This window comes from Coregonus clupeaformis, chromosome 24 (genome assembly GCF_020615455.1).
Source record: "Coregonus clupeaformis isolate EN_2021a chromosome 24, ASM2061545v1, whole genome shotgun sequence".
Lineage (NCBI taxonomy): Eukaryota > Metazoa > Chordata > Actinopteri > Salmoniformes > Salmonidae > Coregonus > Coregonus clupeaformis.
In genome coordinates, this window is record NC_059215.1 from 60406844 (window position 1) to 60427114 (window position 20271).

The 20271-nt window shown below is 42.3% G+C and overlaps 2 protein-coding genes across 4 annotated transcripts; both read right to left on the reverse strand.

The window, feature by feature from the left end:
- Nucleotides 1–263: 263 nt before the first annotated feature.
- On the reverse strand, nucleotides 264–4904 carry c24h7orf57 (chromosome 24 C7orf57 homolog). 2 transcript variants are annotated; one of them, XM_041845245.2, is made up of 8 exons: nucleotides 4813–4904; nucleotides 4402–4469; nucleotides 3750–3935; nucleotides 3178–3265; nucleotides 2749–2872; nucleotides 2301–2389; nucleotides 1964–2064; nucleotides 264–1676 (listed from the first exon to the last, which is right to left on the reverse strand). In XM_041845245.2, the coding sequence occupies exons 2-8, from the start codon at nucleotides 4439–4441 to the stop codon at nucleotides 1621–1623; spliced, it is 684 nt and encodes a 227-aa protein (XP_041701179.1). In that variant the 5' UTR covers nucleotides 4442–4469; nucleotides 4813–4904; the 3' UTR covers nucleotides 264–1620. The 2 variants fall into 2 exon arrangements, with proteins under 2 accessions (XP_041701179.1, XP_041701178.1); XM_041845244.2 differs by having other exon boundaries at nucleotides 1964–2088.
- Nucleotides 4905–5712: 808 nt separating this feature from the next.
- LOC121537662 (four and a half LIM domains protein 2-like) lies at nucleotides 5713–14081 on the reverse strand. Of its 2 annotated transcripts, none has more exons than XM_041845243.2 (6): nucleotides 13988–14081; nucleotides 10556–10743; nucleotides 9218–9392; nucleotides 7888–8057; nucleotides 7393–7579; nucleotides 5713–6303 (listed from the first exon to the last, which is right to left on the reverse strand). In XM_041845243.2, exons 2-6 carry the CDS (start codon nucleotides 10709–10711, stop codon nucleotides 6152–6154), a joined length of 840 nt encoding a protein of 279 aa, XP_041701177.2. In that variant the 5' UTR covers nucleotides 10712–10743; nucleotides 13988–14081; the 3' UTR covers nucleotides 5713–6151. The 2 variants fall into 2 exon arrangements, with proteins under 2 accessions (XP_041701177.2, XP_041701176.2); XM_041845242.2 differs by having other exon boundaries at nucleotides 13929–14038.
- Between the last annotated feature and the right edge of the window lie 6190 nt (nucleotides 14082–20271).

Below are 20271 nucleotides of genomic sequence, written 5' to 3' on the forward strand. Positions count from 1 at the left end.
TAATCAACAGATATTATGAAATTTAAAGTGGTGTTTTTGACAAATATATAGTGAATGAAATGAATACGCTGTCATATTTTATTGGTGTATGTATTGAGCCATATGAATATAATTAATTTGATTGCATATTATTTATGTTCTATAGTCTGTATGAAGCTATGTGATAGTTTTATATTGTACCTGTCAATAGGCATGATTATTAACACTAGTACTGTTCTGACATTGTAGTTAATTACCACTTAATCAAGAAAGAGCACAAGGGGTACATGCACATGCTAATTTATTTTAATGACATTTTCACTCAAGAGCCTCAGTGTACTCATCACTTTAAGAAAAATGTGAGGATCACACATTGACTGTGTTAAAGTGGACCTCTCCACCAATGAAAAACTAGGGAGGATCATTACTGTGTATATTTACTGTGCTAAGTGGAAAATATCTCCAAGCTACATGTACCTTCACATAGGGCTGGGTGATATAGCATGAATATCGGTATACCGGTATGGATCCACATATCGTCTATAAAGGTATTTTTATAAAGTGCTAAATAACTGAAAAGTTCAACAAATTGGACCACTTCACTGTCAGTTTTGTCCTAGTTTGGTTGAGAATAAACCATCAGCATGGAGAAATACTGTTAAATTAACTTTATTAATTTGTTGCCATTCTAGGGTCATGCACTACTCATAAAACATATTTGGATCTTGTATTATTCAGAAACATAAAATACCGTCAAATACCGCCATACCTTCAAAAATGTGAAAAATATAGCGATATATTTTGGCCATATCGCCCAGCCCTACTTTCACGTCAAAGCAAAACCTTTTTACTTCAGAGCAAACAATATCATTGCACAATACAATTGCCACTATTCCCTAACTAAATATGTAGAATGAATTGAGACAGTTGTTAGAACATCACAAAAGGTATCTATCTATCTATGGAATCAATGCCCACCATAACTTCATAACACTGAACCATATCCTGGTATGAGATAGGTTGGGATCTTGGCTGGGGGGGGGGGCATCTCTTTAGAATGAAGTAGATTCATTGGCATTTCTGTCTTCCATTCCAAATCATGTCTGCCTTCTCATAACAAGTGAATCACTTAGCACCCATGTTTCCATGTTTTTTTGGCTGAGCTCTCGGTTTCCGATCCTATTCAACACGAGAGCTGAAAAGCGCGAGCCACAAACGTCTCCTTTGTGTGTAGGTACAGTAGGCCTTGTTCACAAACAAGCTTCACAGCACCAAAATAATTTTTACACCACAAATACTAGAAACTCCAGTGTACAGTACTGTTTCATATTCACACAATTCATCTTCCAATTCAAGAACGATAATATAAACATGACAAGCATCAATAAGCTGTGTTGGTTTTCTGAGAACAACTTTACATGGAGTAAAAAACAAAAGACAACAAATAAATAAATTAACAGAGAAGGTACCGTTGCATAATTACAAAACATAACAGTCGGGATGTACAGTAATGAGAGAAAGTGTGTGTCACTCAGAGAGAGAGAGACAGAGAGACAGGGGGAACAGACAGTAGAGTGAATGGCAGGTGTGAGTGTGTGTATCCACTGTTGTTTTCTACCACAGATGGACCTCTTCTCCTCCCTATTCCAGGTCTTCTTCCTCAGGTGCGATGGTGCTCGTCTGTTCAGAGGTCACACCTGAAAGACACACACAAACACAAACACAAACAGGTTGGTAATATGTAATAATGGTATACATTCAAAATGTATTAAATCCCGTAGCCAACCCATATGAGTCATGTTTGGCATTAGTTCAGAATGTCCATATGGTATGAAATAAACACTTGAATTGTTTTATTAAAGATTGTTTGATTTAGCAGAATAAACCTATAGTGCTGCTGCTAATTCCTCCAAAATACTTGTTGAGGAAAAGTCTACTGTTTTTCCACTGGTCAAAGACTATAAGGCAAAGTAATTTGTCGTACTTGAGGAGTCATCATCATTGGTGGACCTCTTCTCATCCTCTATGTAACCAAAGCTCAGCAGCTTGGACATGCTCACAGGAGCAGTTTTCTTCTCATGGGACCTGTCCATAGAAAAATCACTTTGACTGAGAGGTTGGAAATTCAATTGTGTTAGTGGTTAGGTTGAATTTAGAAGTTCCAACATTATACAAATTATATATTACACAGGTTATAAAGGTTATGCAAATATGTTACACACTGATACACACATATTGCAGTACGTTGGTATTATTAAGCATTAAGTGAAATTGAATTACAGAATGAATACTGGATGTCCAATATATAGGCAGGCACTCACGTCTTCTTGTATTTGTTGACCTCCATATAACCACCTTGGTTTAGAGACATATTCTCCATTTGGCTGGACGCATCAGTGACCGTGGGGTTCTGCAAACAAGAATATAACCAGTTCAAACCAGTCAGTCAGGCCCAGTACAAGAATACTCATTGTATGAAGTATACAAGCGCATGGGACACTTCTAACAATGAAATGGAGGACCAAGTAAATAAAAGAGTGAAGATATGATGACCACACCAAACTGGTTGGCAATCAATCAAATGAAATGTAATTACAGTACGCTGGTGAAAAACAAGACAAAGAAGTTCAACAGAAGTCCCCACCCAATCCCTGTCTGAACGGAATGATGGAGTCAACGCAAGAGATGAACTGATAAAGGGAGGGGATGATGGTAAATGATAACAACTGTGTCAGTGATTAGGGGGTTTGTTGGGGCCATTGAATTCACCTTCTCTTTATAGCTATCGCTCTCCCTTTCCCAGGCTGAAATATCATCAGTACCGAAGGGAGCAGCTAGAGGTTGCCTTTTGCCGTATCCTTGACAATCATCAGGGGATGTTGCTTTACTTCCGCTGTAAAGCACAAAACCATTGTAATACTCCTTCATTGGCCAGTGCTTTGGCCAACAGGCATCCATTTGAGAACCCTGGCTTGGACAACTAAAGATGCACCACCACCACCAAGAGTCAAGATGTAACTTCCCATTCTAAACATTACCTGTTCACCTGTTTTCAAGACACATACAGACATGACATGATGCCGAACGTTTTGTTAGGCCTGACATATTGTTCCATGATCACACTGTAGAAAATGAGACATTACAATAATATTTTCATCAAACAGAGCCAACGAACCAACAGGGGGTGGGGGTCCTTACCGCTGAGATCCAGCAGAGAACCAATCAGGTGCATTGTAGGATGCATTGGGCCTAGCTTCCTCCTTGTTGTCCTCATGCCACAGTAAACCTATGGAGGACACATAACACAAGTTATTTAAAAGTAGGAACATAACTAAACATGAATTCATCTCTTTTGAAAATCAGTCTTTAGCTTTCCTCTGGGAATTCAACATGGGAATTCAACGTCTCTCCCCTATTTGACCTAGATATTTTGTGTGTATGTATTGATATGTAGGCTATGTATGTAGTTCTGTCCTTGAGCTGTTCTTGTCTATTAATGTTCTGAATTATGTCATGTTTCATGTTCTGTGTGGACCCCAGGAAGAGTATTTGTGGCTTTCGCAACAGATAATGGGGATCCTAATAAAATACCAAATACCAAATGAATTGAACATGATATATAGAGCAATTCACTATAATTTGAACTAGCTAATATCATTACAAACACACTAGTCTGTGTCCAAAGAGTCCATAGTAATGAGCATGTACTGAAGTGTAAAGCACATATGTACTGTAAAGCAGCACAAAACTATGACACAAAACATTGTTACCCTTCTGTCCCCCTCCTTTGGCAAGTTTGACATAGTCGGAGTCGGAGTCGAATATTCCCACACGCCTTCCGCTGGTCCTGGCCTCTGGAGCACCCTCAGTGGCTTCCTGGCACAGCCCGGGGATCTGGGAAGTGGGTCCCGTAACACCGTTGGAGGGAGCTTGGCCTGGATAGCCTGTCTTCACGCCTGTAATAAAATGATTAGGTTTTTAATGGGTGTTGTCACCAGCACTCAGGCCTGCATTTACAGGCAGATGCTGTATCTGCCCTGGCTGGCTAGAGAATTGATGGCCTAGATGTAAAAGCTATATTGAGTGATACAGTGTAGCATCCCTGTATGTAAGCATATAATAGCCTCTGCTAAGTCTCGATATTTGTGGCAAGGGGGGTATCTAGTGCACTTGCCCCTGCAACCAGAAGGTAACTGGTTCAAGCACCACCTCAGCACTTCCTCAATCGCTACATTTGGTGGAAGCAGAGGGATAAATCCACTCTCTCAGGTCTTTTTAGGGAGTGTTTAGGGATACTCTGCTAAGAGGTCTGGCCCTTTATGGCACAGGAGGCTTACGTGCAAGGATACTGTAGTAGCTGACACAGATGCCCAGTTAACTGACTACAGCTAGAGGCTAGAATACGTTAGCAAGCTAGCTTACCACCAGGCTTGGTCCGTCTGTGGTTGGGAGCAGCACTCATTTTGGATGATGATGATTTCCAGAATTAGCTGATGGGGTATAATATAAAGACAAGACAGTTGCAACGTCAGTTAAATATGCAAGATAAACTATGCTAACAGTTCTTGCTATATGTAAACCACACGACAATCGGGTATCCCCGTTTCAGACACAGAGGGGAGAGGCACACACAACCTTTGTTCAATGCTAGTTAGTGGGATAGCATCCGTTAGCTAGCTAGCCAGCTGGCTTTACACAAAAGCCATCAAACGTGCACGACTAAATGTTAACCTATGAACAACTAGCTAACAGGTTATCATATCATGTTGGCAATAGCACATAGAGTAATGTAATGTTCAGAGAGAAATTGTAGGTTTAGAAAAGCTATCTTACACAATTCGTGTGCCGGTGGGAGTGGAGACCTCGATAAAATAATGGATGGTTAGCTAATGCGGTTAGCATTTCCTGCTGCACATTCCATGTACATCCGGTCATGTGGTTTTATTTATTATTTATTAAAAAAAACACCCAAAACAGAAATATCCTACCGATATACATTACACATTTACATAACATTTATATTACAGTTACAATAAACCAAAAAGTATAAATAGATTGACTTCAACTTGGAGACCTTCGTGCCTTTTGGATTTTTAATAATGTAAATTATTTGGATTTTCATTTATTACAGAAAATTGACATTTTCTTCACTCAAAACCAGCGCCATGGACAGAAACCCCGAACAAGACACGGCTGCAGCATCGCCCTCAACCTTTTCAGCACCATGGACAGCTCATCCTTAGGGTTAGGCATTAGGGTTGAATGACTTTGTGGCTGTGCCAGCTAGTGACCTCTCTGCAGAGCTACCTCTAGAACAAGATTCATGAAGAAAACCGCTAACCTGCAGCCAAGACCCAGACAGATCCAGGCACTAATGTTCACATCCCAGACCTCCTTTATGTGGTTTTAAGTGGTCAAGAGACCATTTTCCCCCAAGGGGTGCTTGTACCACTAGATGGAGCCAGAGGTAAGCCATTCACAACCATGGGGGTTGTAGATCTACTTTTTTTGTGTGTCATTTAGCAGATTTTTCACCTAGTCTTACCCACTAAGCTACCCTATTCCCCTGCATATTATATATATAAAAATATATATATATATATATATATATATATATAAATATATATAAATATATATATAGTGCACTACTTTTGACCAGGGCCCATGGGATTAATTGTGTCTTTACAGATTTGGAACAAACACAAATGTCAGAAAGATTATTCTATCAGTGAATTGCCTTTTAAATACTTTATTTCACATTCAGAGTGCAGGTACATGTCATGTCATGTTCTCATTAGATTTTACTGCTATAATGAAAAGTATAACTCCTGTTAATTGCATTATGTCATAGTTATTTGTCACGGATGATTATCCTAACATATACAACCTAATACATTAGTTAAACGTTCTAATGGTAACAAACCACGGACAAAGTTGCTATTTTGTTTAAAATACATCGAAATGATATCTCTTTCTAAGAATCTAATGCAATTTGTGCTCAATTCATCAGACAACATACTGTATCAATCTGAGGCCAGTGCATGCAGAAAGCCTTTAGGGTTAGTCTGAAAATTATATTATTAGAATAAATGACATGTTAGTAGGACTAGGCCTATATTAGCTTGCATCTTTGCTTTCTTTGGCTTTGACGCTCCATCCTCGCATATAGCTCTTAGACGTCTTTGCCACACTCGGGACACATGATCTCATCTTGGGCGGTCAGGAAGCCCCTTCCCACCAGGGAGATGGAGCACTTCTTGCAGTTGAAGCAGCCATTGTGCCACTGGCGCTCTTCAAACGAGATGTACTTGCTGCCCCCCAGACCTGCACAAGCAAGACGAGACAGGCACAGAGAGGGAGGGATGGAGAAAGATGTGAGCATGGGAACACTGTCTGGCGCACTTCCTTAAAAATTACTCCGGATCACTAATGTAATAATATTCGAATAGATATTGAGTAAGTACATTTTCTGGAAGAAATTCAAAACCCATGAGCTGAGTGCCATGGCTCTATAACACCAGATAGATAGATCAACTGACTAGTTAATATGTAACCTCACTGTAAGTAAGGGACCTTGAGTTTGGGGTCGTTACTAAATAATGTTTTGAATAGGAGTGAATAGAAGTGGAGAGTATGGAGTGTAGGGATGAGGAACCAGAGTCAGGTTTTTTTTGTCACATGGTATGGAAAAAGTCCTGGCCCTATTGATTCTGTACGAATATACACTAAGTGTACACCTTTCTAATATTGAGTTTTATCCCCTTTTGCCCTCAGAACAGCCTCAATTCATCTGGGCATGGACTCTACAAGGTGTCGAAAGCGCTCTATGCTGGACCATGTTGACTCCAATGCTTCTCACAGTTGTGTCAAGTTGGCCGGTGGACCAATCTTGATACACATGGGAAACTGTTAAGCGTGAAAACCCCAGCAGCGTTGCAGTTCATGACACACTCAAACCAGTGCGCCTGGCACCTACTACCATACCCCGTTCAAAGGCACTTAAATATTTTGTCTTGCCCATTCACCCTCTGAATGGCACACATACACAATCCATGTCTCAATTGTCTCAAGGATTACACATCCTTATTTAACCTGTCTCCTCCCCTTCATCTACACTGATTGAAGTGGATTTGACACGTGACATCAATAAGGTATCATAGCTTTCACCTGGATTCACCTGGTCAGTCTATGTCATGGAAAGAGCAGGTGTTCCTAATGTTTTGTACACTCAGTGTATAATTAACTAATCATAGAGGGGTGAATCCTAACTTCCACTTATGTTGAATTTTCACTTAGTCTTCCATTGACATCGATGCATGACTAAGTGGATATTTGACATAAGTGGAAGTTATGATTGACTCCAGAGTCTACAGGTATGTGTGAGGATGAGCCAATGTGAGTGATCATACGTACCACTGATTGGGGTGGTGCAGGAGGCACACTTCTTGGCATACAGATTGCAGAAGCAGTTCAGGCAGTAGGCAAAGTCGTCCCGAGAGGTGAACCGCTGGCCAGACAGCTGCTGCTTACAACCAGTGCACAGGAAGCAGTCCTTATGCCACGGCTGATCGCGATAGGTCACCCCGCCAGTGGTGATTGGCTACAGGAGACAGACACAGGAAGTGAGAAGCTCAATCACCAATCTATAATTAACATCTATACCTGTAAAGGTATTTGACCATGGGAAAAAGAAGTACTGCATAATGCGGGCTCAACTGAATTGAGTTGAACTTTTATTCATCACAAGCTTTGTTTTGTATGCACAAGGAACCTGTTTTAAATGCTGACAAAGAATGGTAAGAAATGCGACTCTGGAGAGGAGCAATCCATTTTAACACAGGATTCTCCAAAAGCATACAGTCTGATCCAGTACACTCCATTTAAGCCCACTCCAGTGGGTTATATTACCTTCTTGCATTGGATACACTGCATGGCAAACTGCTTCTCGTAACAGGGCACGCAGTAGTTATTGTTGTCCTTATGGATGAAGTTCTTGGTGCCGATTGGATGCTGGCAGCGCTGGCAAGTGAAGCAGGTCTCATGCCAGCTGTTGCCCTTATGCTCCATCTTCCTGGAGCCTGGAAACCAGAGAGGAGAAGAAGAAGGAGAGAGACAAAGGGGAGGAAGAGGGGAGGGTGAAGAGCAGAGAGAGAGAGAGAGAGAGAGAGAGAGCGAGAGAGAGAGAGAGAGAGAGAGAGAGAGAGAGAGAGAGAGAGAGAGAGAGAGAGAGAGAGAGAGAAAGTGAGAGGGAGTGATAGAGAGAGAGAGATAGAGAGAGAGAGAGAGAGAGAGAGAGAGAGAGAGAGAGAGAGAGAGAGAGAGAGAGAGAGAGAGAGAGAGAGAGAGAGAGAGAGAGAGAGAGAGAGAGAGAGAGAGAGAGAGAGAGAGAGAGAGAGAGAGAGAGAAAGAGAGAGAGAAAGTGAGAGGGAGTGATAGAGAGAGAGAGAGAGAGAGAGAGAGAGAGAGAGAGAGAGAGAGAGAGAGAGAGAGAGAGAGAGAGAGAGAGAGAGAGAGAGAGAGAGAGAGAGAGAGAGAGAGAGAGAGAGAGAGAGAGAGAGAGAGAGAGAGAGAGAGAGAGAGAGAGAGTGAGAGGGAGAGAGAGAGAGAGAGAGAGAGAGAGAGAGAGAGAGAGAGAGAGAGAGAGAGAGAGAGAGAGAGAGAGAGAGAGAGAGAGAGAGAGAGAGAGAGAGAGAGAGAGAGAGAGAGAGAGAGAGAGAGAGAGAGAGAGAGAGAGAGAGAGAGAGAGAGAGAGAGAGAGAGAGAGAGAGAGAGAGAGAGAGAGAGAAAGAGAGAGGGAGATAGAGAGAGAGAGAGAGAGAGAGAGAGAGAGAGAGAGAGAGAGAGAGAGAGAGAGAGAGAGAGAGAGAGAGAATAATATAACTAAGATCAGAGAAACAGGAAAATCAGGTTACCAGTAGTGGTACGTGAGCTGGCTCCACCAAACTATGACAGACCATCCATTGTCCCGCTTGACTGCTCCAACAACATTATTCATTACATAAACTCCTAACACAGGTCATAGGAGGTGGAAACCTGGCATCCATGATTGCACCAAATAGATTTGCTAGTAGCCAAATCCCACTCAAACCTCAACTCTGTCAGATGTCTGTCAAATCTGTCAACTCTTTCCCCTTCAGTAGTTTCCTTACCATTACCAATAGATTTTGTACTGGCCAAATCCAACTGAAAGCCCCATTCACTGACTTCCTCCCTTCTGTCAGGCCAGACATGTCCTTACCTGGCATGATGGTCTTCTTGCATTCGTGGCACTTGGAGGAGTACTCATTGGCGTAGCACTCGGTGCAGAGAAGCTGGTCGTCCTTGGTGGAGAAGGGCTTGTCAACCAGGGAGCGGCTACACTTGAAGCAGTGGAAGCAGTCATCATGCCAGTGGCGGTCCTTGTAGGACAGGTCCTAACGAAGGAGGATTGGACAGAGAGTCAGGGTCAGGTATATCTCCATTCATCTCGTTGCCTCCTTTTCTGGGATAATGGACATCAGCGTTTTGACTGAATCTAAGGCCCACCAGTCTGTTAAGATTACCACTCACTGTGTTCTAGTGTTCTGCCATGGCAGTGACCTCAACTCAACTCCTATCTGCTGGATGCGTGGTGACAATGGATGTGTGACAACATGTGCTTAGTTAGCTACCCATTTAGATTAATGACTGAATAATGACTGAGATGGGAGCAGGGGTGGCAGTCACAGCTATGGGTTAGATAAACTGAAAGAGGCCTAGGACGGATGACTGACTAGTTGCTACAGGGGACAGGGACACTCGGCACAGATGAGCCCCCCTCAAGGCCAATCCACTGGGGGGTGACATCTAATCTGTGACACTAATGACCATGTAATGTGACACTAATTGCTGAAAAAACACAAGGCCCTGTCAGAATGCGAACTAGGAAGCCACAAGTTTCAAGTTTCACGTTTTATTAGTCGTATGTACAGGATACACGTGGTATAGACTGTCCAATGAAATGCTTACTTGCAGGTTCCTTCATGCAACAACGATGAGAAATAATAAAAGATAAGAATACGAACTTAGTAAATGACTCAGTAGAATAGAATAAACATTTTGGCATAAGTATAATACAGGAAGGTACAATTTATAGTCCAATATTTACACGTGTTTTGTGGAAGGGGGACAAGTGTTTAAATTGTGCAGTATTTAGCAATCATAATGAGAGTCTGGTAGCAGCAGTTGTGATGTGTGTGTAGCATGAATGTATATTTGCGTGTGTGTGTGTGTGTGTGTGTTTGTGTGTGTGTATCTGTGTGTGTGTGTGTGTGTGTGTGTGTGTGTGTTTGTGTGTGTGTATCTGTGTGGGTGGGTGTGTGCGTGAGTGAGAGTCAGTGCGTAGTAGTATGTCATGTGTCCTTTTAGGTCAATGATTGTGTCTGGGTCTGGGATATTTGTGTTTTAATTCCATCGACTCCTGTTCTAATTCCAAGTTCTGTTTAACACCTGGGTCATAAAAATAAAGTTAATACTAATAGGAAGGAATACAACCTATCGAGGAATAGCACATTTGGGTACTGGTAAACTCTACACCACCACATTCAGGACCACTTACCCTACTGCTGCAGCCAATGGACTTCTTGCACTCTTCACAGGTGTTAGAGTACAGGCTCTCATAGCACTTCACACAGTAGGGGTTATCTTCCCTGAGCACATACTTCCTCCCAAACAGGGACTCCTTGCAGTCATGGCAGTCGTAGCGCTCTGCCATTTTGGATCAAATCTCTCCCTTTGCTCTCTTGCCTGTAAAAGAGGAGATAAACATTTAGAGTTTCTTCAAGTAAAGTAACATCACTGAGTGGCGAATCCTAACTTCCATGCATTGATGTCAATGGGAGACTGAGTGAAAATGTTACTTACGTTGAAGTTTTTCCCCTGAGTGAAACATTGGTTTCACTGTTACCTAATCAGATCAACATGTAATTCGTTTTAATAGTGTATTGGCCTCAATAACCATGAGATCACAAGGCCAATGTAATGTAATGACATAATGCACTAGACTACGACATACAAGGCTTATGTACTAATGTACTAATATGTATCTGAAACAAAAGTATCTCTGTGGTTCAATCAACGGACCAAAATGAAAGTCACAATGAGAACTTTTAATTGATTTGAGAATGAAGTCTGCGAGAGTAAATTGGTTAAGCAATCAGCTGCTTTGGTGAGCTATCGCATCAGCTGAGAACACAGCTGTTAGATAAGCTATTTAGCGTAAAAGCTTCACATTTGAAGTGGTGGAATGCTGTAATTAGCCAAAAAATATAATAGTTCCCACTGGGCACACACTGATTGAATCAATGTTGTTTCCACGTCATTTCAATGAAATGACGTTGAACCGACATGGAATAGATGTTGAATTAACATCTGTGCCCATTGGGTTGCCTTAAATGCTAATTGTATCAATGAATACTTGCTATAATGGTAGGTGTACTCATACAGTTGATTCTTATATCATGCATTTGGTCCATAAATCATAGTTGGTGTACTGTAAAAACAATACACAACAATTCATGCCTATGCTACTAAAACCCAATGTGTAGCTCTGGGATACAGTGGAAAGATGACTCAAGCCTTTAAAGATGGAGGAGAGAGAAGGGGTGGCATGCTGTGCCAAAGTCTGCTCTGGGCCCTGCAGCTGTCCTCTGTCTCCTCATTAAACCCTGAATAACCCCTGGTTATCCCTCCCATTATACTTTGTGGGACAGGAAGTCCACAGTGAGTTCCACTGTGTGTCCCCTCCGTCCTGGACAGACAGCCAGACACCTTGCATAGATCATAAAGTTAGAATTACCCGTGAGGGTGCAGTCAAATTGCTGTCTAGTCATTCTATTTCTATGGGATAGACAACACAGAAACAGTTTGATGCCATTCCATTGGCTCCGTTCCTGTCATTATTATGAGCCATCCTCCCCTCAACAGCCTCCTGTGCTAGCCACACATTAGTACACAATACAACACTGCAGAGGAGCGGAGTTTGAAGTAATTGACAATGAGATATGTAGTGATGCATTTCATTGCGTATCTCGTTCTTACAATAGGGAGCATTCATTCCACAGGTTGTTTCTGGCCGAGGTTTACGACAGCAGTGGATATTTCTAGGCCTCTCTCCCTCTTTGACTCCCCTGTCTTCCTCCTCTCTCCGTTTTGGAATGGACCCACATTCTCAGGATGACAAGATGAAGTATTTGGAGCAGTTGTTGGCAGAGGCAGGGAGTTGGTGTTCTGGCTTTGATGTCCATGATTCAATGAGATGAGTTTGGAACAGAGCTACACACCTCCTCATTCTCCTCCACACACACCACAACACTCAACGTAACTCGTTCACCTCCACAAATGGAATTGAGTGATTTTGTGATCAAGATCGAAGTGATCCCTAGACAGAGACATGCACTTCACAAATACTAGGTTCCGCAGTGGTATTTATGCTTGATTTGCAGGTTAATTTGATCCGTCGAGGACAACCCAAGACCTTTGAAGTCTCAAGAAATAGGCTAATTCAATCAAACCTGCATTGCAGACTTTATTCACCAGCACATTGGCATACTCCCCCCTCACAGAATAGTGTTGGGTATCAGATGTGTCATGATGTGTAGATACTTCCAATTTTCAGAATAAGCCATGAGTATAGTGTTCTGATACACTGTCACATGCAGTAGCCTATAACAACAAAAAATCTAATTTCAGTTTGCTTCTTGTCCTATTCCCCTACCACAACAAAGACCTCAATTCATCCATTGCAAATCAGAGTCATGCTGGAAACCTCTGGCATGCATTAGCAGTAGTTCAGACCCTTTTAGTACAGTACCTGGATTCATACATTAAGACCAACAAGGTCTCATTTCCCCTCAATATCCTGTCTAATTCAAGGTCTACAATGGATCCTATTAACATCATTATACTATTACAGACCAGACCTTGGTCCCAGCGCCACCATCTGTTTCCTTAGCTCCTGTCTGCCATAATCTCATTGCAGGGCCATAGTCTTACAGGCCACACAAATTGCTATGACACTACCATGACACCATGGCTAATAAAAGACAATGATGAGAGACTCCAGGACCCCTACCATGGAGATAGGTTTTAGCCATAACAGGAGGGGCAACCCCACTCCAAAAAAGAGGCCCTTCAGGCAACTGCCCAGCCCACCCAAACCTCCATCTCATTTCATCCAGCCACACTGCATTGATTCCTGCATTCAGCCGCTCTTTGTTTTCAAAGACTACCCTTCAGCTTTCAGTCCATCTCGCATCACTTCTTTCCCAGCAAGTCAAATAATGTGCACAAGAACACACATTCGAGGCCTATTTGGAGTACAATCTAAGGATTTGCCAAAGAGGGTTGAGAGGTTGTGGCCTGATGTGGAAAGAAATCTGCTTGTATTCTATCTATGCACTGCTATTGAATTATTCATTTGAAACTGTAAATAGCACATTCAACTTTCAGACTCTGCAGGGTAGACTACTGGCAAGGCCCTTTGAACTAACTGTCAAATAGTCATTCTAAATCATACCCACTGGGCACACATTTCATTGAAATGACATGGAAACAACGTTGATCCAACCAGTGTGTGCCCAGTGGGTAGTTACGGATAGTTATATTTATCAAAGTATTTTAAACTAATCTGAAGCTAAATTACTCAAACAAACATCAACAAACTTCACCTAATTCCAAAATAAAAGGATGAGATGGTCAGCTCAAAAGCATCACTAAATTTCACAAATCCAAAAGCTAATTTGCTGCCAAAGAGAACAAACTCTTGCCTGAATAAGCATCGGCAGCTGTGCAGCTCAGCCTCAGCTGTGTGTGTGGCTGCAAGTTAACAAGTGAGATGGAGAGCAGTGGAACAGATAGAAGTCAACAAGTGGATGTCTAGAATAGCCAAAGGAAGACTAAAAAGAAAAGAGAGTAGACCAGTAGTCAGTTACCAGAACAGCGGACCAGAGCCGGAGTGGAGAGAGAAGTGTCCGGAGAAGTGTCCTCCTACCTGTGAGTGCAGCAGACTCTTGTTGGAGGAGTCAGAGTAGACAGAGAGTTGAGGGAGAGGGCCAGTCCTAGTCTCTGCTTGATTGGATTAAGAGCAGCAGTACCCGTGGACTGGGCAGTGGGGTGACTGGGGTGGGCCGGCCCACTTTATCTAAGGCTATAAATATAATGTAACTACTGGGCTACACTGGAGCCAGACCTTTACATCTCCCCAACATCAGAAAGACAATGGGCTTTTATGGCTTCACTGTATATTATAGAGAGAATATTGTCACACAGTTACACAGGCATGCACACACAAGCACACATGCGTCCACAAATGCAAATGATTATACCTGATCAACCATTCTTCTCCATCCCATGCACAATTATTTGAGTTACTTTTTTAAAAATTAAATTAAATGGCTGATACATAAAGCGCAATAGGTCTAAAGAGAAAGATAATGTTTCCAACAGTGGACTATCAGTAAACTCACGTCATCTGTGGCCTCTGGAAAAAAGATTTGTGATCCGCTCCTGTTACACAATCCCCAATGGACACAATGGTCCTGACAGCCAACCAGTCAGCAAGTAAGGCAGACAGACAGACTGGAACGGGTTAAAATGACCTCAAGAGGCCTCCTGCCGACCTGCATCTAACATTCTTGAGGAGGAAATTACTGATATTCTTGGTTCCCCGAGAAATCAAAAGCACACGCAACATGGCTATGTGAGTTCACCATGTCATGTGAATCAGGCAGAGCTGAGGAGGGTCTTCAACTCCTGAAGAGCTACTGGATGTAAACAGGCTGATCTTCAAAGCCAGCCCAGTACTAACCTAGCTGATTCAAATAGTCAAGGTCCAGACTGACTACCATGATTAGTTTATTAGTTGAAACAGATTATTTAGTGCCAGGGTGGAACCAAAGCCTGCACAAACAGAAGTAGAGACAGTCTCCAAAACAGGTGAGGGCTGATTTTGCTTGATTATTTATGCAGATAATTTCCTATCACAGTAAGCTTAACCCCCTCTCATATCACTTATTATCCTATTATTGTGAATAGCTCAAGCAAGTGTTCATCTATTCTAAACCGGTGTGTGTTTCATTCCTGATGGATGATCATGAGACTACATTGTTTGCACATTTGTTCTCTGTCATTTGCGAGCTAGAATCATCAACACCAGGCCCCTCTTGTGTCTCATAGCCAATCCCTAACTATCGTTATATAAAGCTACTCCTAAGGCCCATTGTCCAGTGGTAGCCATTATGGCTGGGTAGGGAAGTGGATGTGATACTGTCTGATGGGAGGGGTAGAGTGGGAGGTGTGATACTGTCTGATGGGAGGGGTAGGGTAGGGGATCGGGGTAATACTTTTCCAGGGGGATGAGAGAATGCAGTCTGGCCTCTCCCTCCCTCCCTCCCTCCCTCCCTCCCTCTCCCTGGTTAGAACACAGAGATCCTCAGCAGCTGTCCGCTGTGGGCTTTGGCTGCCTCTCACATGGCATTCCACAGAGTTCTAGGATCACTACCAGGTCGGGGGTCGGGATTGGTTTAACTCCAATATAAACACATGATTACATAGAATTTGTCAACTGACATTGAATGCTTCCGGAGACCCTATTCCAAACTGAAGGGATTTTTTTTTACAACATATTAAATCCAACAATAATCACATTTTATGGTCCTATACGTTCTTAGTCATACAGAACCCATTAAGAGCTGTTTCATAAACAGTCATGATATAAAAATTATGTGTCTTACTTTCAAATTAAGGTTGTTGGCTCACCTTCTGAAATTCTACTCTGCCTTGTGACATTCACTCCAACAAAAGTTTATGTCAAATGGTCCTGGGTGCAGCGAGATATTTATCCTCATTTTTTAATGTCATCTAGCACTCATGATCCTGGGGACCACCCAAATCATGAGTGTGGTTCCAAACATAGCCTGGACTTAATGTGATAAGGTGAATATTAATGCTGTGACACAGATAAGCTATGAGAGCGACAGTGTGTGTAGAATTCTATGACTCCAGACAGTTCCTTGGTCTTGAAAACCTGTGACTGGGTGAGGAACATGTTGTGACTGCCAGCCTATCTCTTTGCAGTGACAGTGAAGTGCTGTCTTGTCAACACCTACAGCATAAACTGATTTGAGACCAGGCTAGTAAAGTGCTGTCTTGTCAACACCTACAGCATAAACAAATCTGGGACCAGGCTAGTGAAGTGCTCCTAGATGACACCTCAGTGTAGTATGTACTTTGCATTGGGGCAGTGCTCGTATTTCATTTCATTTCATTTACGTCATTTAGCAGACGCTCTTATCCAGAGCGACTTACAGTTAGTGAGTACATTACATTTTATTTTATTCTTACTGGCCCCCCGTGGGAATCGAACCCACAACCCTGGCGTTGCAAACGCCATGCTCTACCAACTGAGCTACATCCCTGCCGTACACAGGTAACTGCCAAAATAATGGAAACACTTCAGTAAATGAGGGAGACAAAGTATATTGAAAGCAGGTGCTTCCACACAGGCTTTAAGTTTGCCGACGACAGAACGGTGGTAGGCCTGATCACCGACAACGATGAGACAGCCTATAGGGAGGAGGTCAGACATCTGGCAGTGTGGTGCCAGGACAACAACCTCTCCCTCAACGTGATCAAGACAAAGGAGATGAATGTGGACTACAGGAAAAGGAGGGCCGAGCACGCCCCCATTCACATCGACGGGACTGTAGTGGAGCAGGTCGAGAGCTTCAAGTTCCTTGGTGTCCACATCACCAACAAACTATCATGGTCCAAACACACCAAGACAGTCGTGAAGAGGGCACGACAACGCCTTTCCCCCTCAGGTGACTGAAAAGATTTGGCATGGGTTCCCAGATCCTCAAAAAGTTAAACAGCTGCACCATTGAGAGCATCCTGACTGGTTGCATCACCGCCTGGTATGGGAACTGCTCGGCATCTGACCGCAAGGTGCTACAGAGGGTATTGCGTACGGCCCAGTACATCACTGGGGCCAAGCTTCCTGCCATCCAGGACCTCTATACCAGGCGGTGTCAGAGGAAGGCTCTAAAAACAGTCAAAGACTCCAGCCACCCTAGTCATAGACTGTTCTCTCTGCTACCGTACGGCAAGCGATGCCTGCGTGCTTCTACCCCCAAGCCATAAGACTGCTGAACAGTTAATCAAATGGCTACCCGAACTATTTACATTTTATTATGTGACTTTCTTTTTACTTTAGTTTATTTAGTAAATATTTCCTTAACTTTAATTTGTCTTAAAACTGCATTGTTGGTTAAGGGCTTGTAAGTAAGCATTTCACAGGAAGGTCTACACCTGTTGTATTTGGCGCATGTGACAAATAACATGTGATTTGATTTGATTTTTGGTGCTGAATAGAACGCTTTTCAATGGTTCTTTATAGAATCTTTATGGAGAATGGTTCTATAAAAAACCTTTCCTCATCTCAAAGGTTTTACAAAGGTTCTAGAAAGAATCTTTTGAAGAGCCATACAGGATTCTTTTTTCTGGGTAGCCATATTATATAGTTAAATTTCCATGTGTTAATTGACAAGTTGAATCAGTTGTGCTAGCTGTGGAACTGCCAGGGGTTCCTAAGGAGAGAATTGAGAACCATTGATTTAGACAACAGTTCTCAATTGATGCAAGACACTCTCACTCACGGTTGCACAAAAAGAGCTGTGAGCAAACCTCGTCCCAAAATATTCTAATGAGCCACCGCCCCTACATTTTAATGATCAATAAAAGAGGAAAGAACCTTTCTCTGAACTACAAATAATCATTAAAGGGCTCAAATGGTTATTTGAGTCATTATGGTTCCACATAGAACCATCACCCTTCTCAAATAACCCTTGAGGAACCCTCTTTTCTAAGTGTGTAGTCTTGGATTAAAGCACCTTCGATGGAGAATCTCAATTGAACATGCTTCTTAGTCGAGGACTAGGCCTAATCTAAATGTTAAACCAGTTGGTCTGTTAATCACCTCTTTATAGTCATAGTGAGGAATAGCTTTCTCTCAGAAGACAAGCCTGAACAGCGCTGGCTAGCCAAGCAATGTTAACCTAATAAGCTCTCACAAAGCTATAAGGAAAAGGGAGTTTGGTAAGTGTTAGCTGGATCAGGGCAGGTGGACTTGGAGCTTCGCAACAGTTGTCTTTTATGTTGGTGAGTGGAGTGCATGCCAGCCTGTGTTTTGACGCACTCGCTCAAGTGGCCAGCCAGCTCAGAGCTACGCCAGGACGCCAGGACAGAGTCCCTGCAGGGAATGGGCTGTCGACTTGAGGGGCCTGAGCCCCTGCTACAGTATCTCCCCTGGTCCCATTGCCACTTAAAACTCATCTACACCAGATCAGGGGTAGCAATATCAAGGGAGTGACTTCTCGTAACGTTACATGACCCACTGCCTAAGAGACCTGTCCTCTGATGATGAACATACACTGAGTATACCAAACATTAGGAACACCTTCCTAATATTGAGTTACACACCCTCCCCCCTGGATGTCCTTTGGGTGATGGACCATTCTTGACACATACGGGAAACTGTTGAGCGTGAAAATGCCAGCAGCATTGCAGTTCTTGACACAAACCGGTGCGCCTGGCACTTACTACCATACCCCGTTCAAAAGCACTTAAAAATGTTTGTCTTACCCATTCACCCTCTGAATGGAACACATACACAATCAATGTCTCAATTATCTCAAGTATTAAATATCCTTCTTTAACCTGTCTCCTCCCATTCATCTACACTGACTGAAGTGGATTTAACAAGTGACATCAATAAGGGATCATAGCTTTCACCTGGAATCACCTGGTCAGTCTATGTCATGGAAAGAGCAGATGTTCTTAATGTTTTACATACTCAATGTATGTCAAGCATTCTATTAACAGTTAGGCCCGGTCCAAAAAACAGACCCCAGTCCAGCCCTACAACTTTCCTGGGGTACTAGGGACTAGGAATTGTTTCCGTACAGGACCTACGTTCAGATAAGGTAAAGTATTGTCACTTGTAATTGACTTAGGTCAATTAAAAACAAATCTGTCAACAGGGTAAGTTAACAGAGGCCATTGTGTAGTGGTTAAGGTTAAGTAAGAGTTAATAAATGCCGTTAATGTCACCCCATTGGCCAATGGCTTCTCATTAAAGAGAAATAGAAGAACAAGGTCAAATTGGTGCTTGTCATTGACCACATTCTTCCAATTATACTCACTGAGCAGTGCATTCTGACAAACACTCAGTACACCAATGTATTATTTCAATTTCATTGATTAGGTAATTCCAAGTTACTGTATACAGTACAGCAACCTTGTAGGTCAAAAGGTAGTGTCAGGTTATTTTGACCTGGTTTTGGCAGTCCTATTGACCAGTGATTTTTTCAACACATAAGAAATCCTCAGAAATCGATTCCAGTGATTCCAACAATTTCACACTAGGTGCGCATTATTTATATAACAAATGTGGACTTGGCGTGTAAAGGCTCATAGTAACTTGACTTACAGTGGCTTGCGAAAGTATATTGGCATTTTTCCTATTTTGTTTATATCTGGAGAGAAACAAATCCTGTTATATGAAGACGTCTCCTCGTCCTGCCTATAAAGACACTATTTTTGTAATGAGGGTGTAAATAAATTGTTATGGAGTGTAAGAGCGAAAAACCTGTCTGGCAGCTTTCATTCCAAATATCCATCAGTCAATCAAGACAGGAAAATTCTCTCACGGCCCCTCTGCCCTAGGCGACCACCTAAGTACTCCAGATCAATTTATAAATCTTTATCAATGCATTTTAAGCTATGATGCAATTGAATACACATGAAAACCTCAGAAAACAAAATACAATCAAAAATGTCCACATTCAGGCTGGTCGACCCATCGGACCCTCCTGTGGATTCTCTCTGTCCCTGCCTAGACCCAATATCCCTAAGCTTCAACGAAATAAACAAAAACATCTGAGGTCCCCACATGTACCCAACAACAGAAAACATAATTCTTCAAAAATTAATACAGAAAGAATATAACACTGGAATGTAGTCCACTACACTGCAGCTCCTTTCAATGCGACGTCGATGATGGAATTTGAACATTTCCACACCTTCCTTGTTCCACTTCTTCCAGTCCATTCATATTGTCCATGTTTGAGTATTTGAGTCCCTCTACATATTCCCCATATGCTTCTGGAAGAAAAGAAAAGACTAAACAGTATCTTTTGCAAAACAACACATTCAAATTAAAACATCAATATCAGCAATAATATAAGAATTCAAAAAATGATATGAATTCCATTTCCC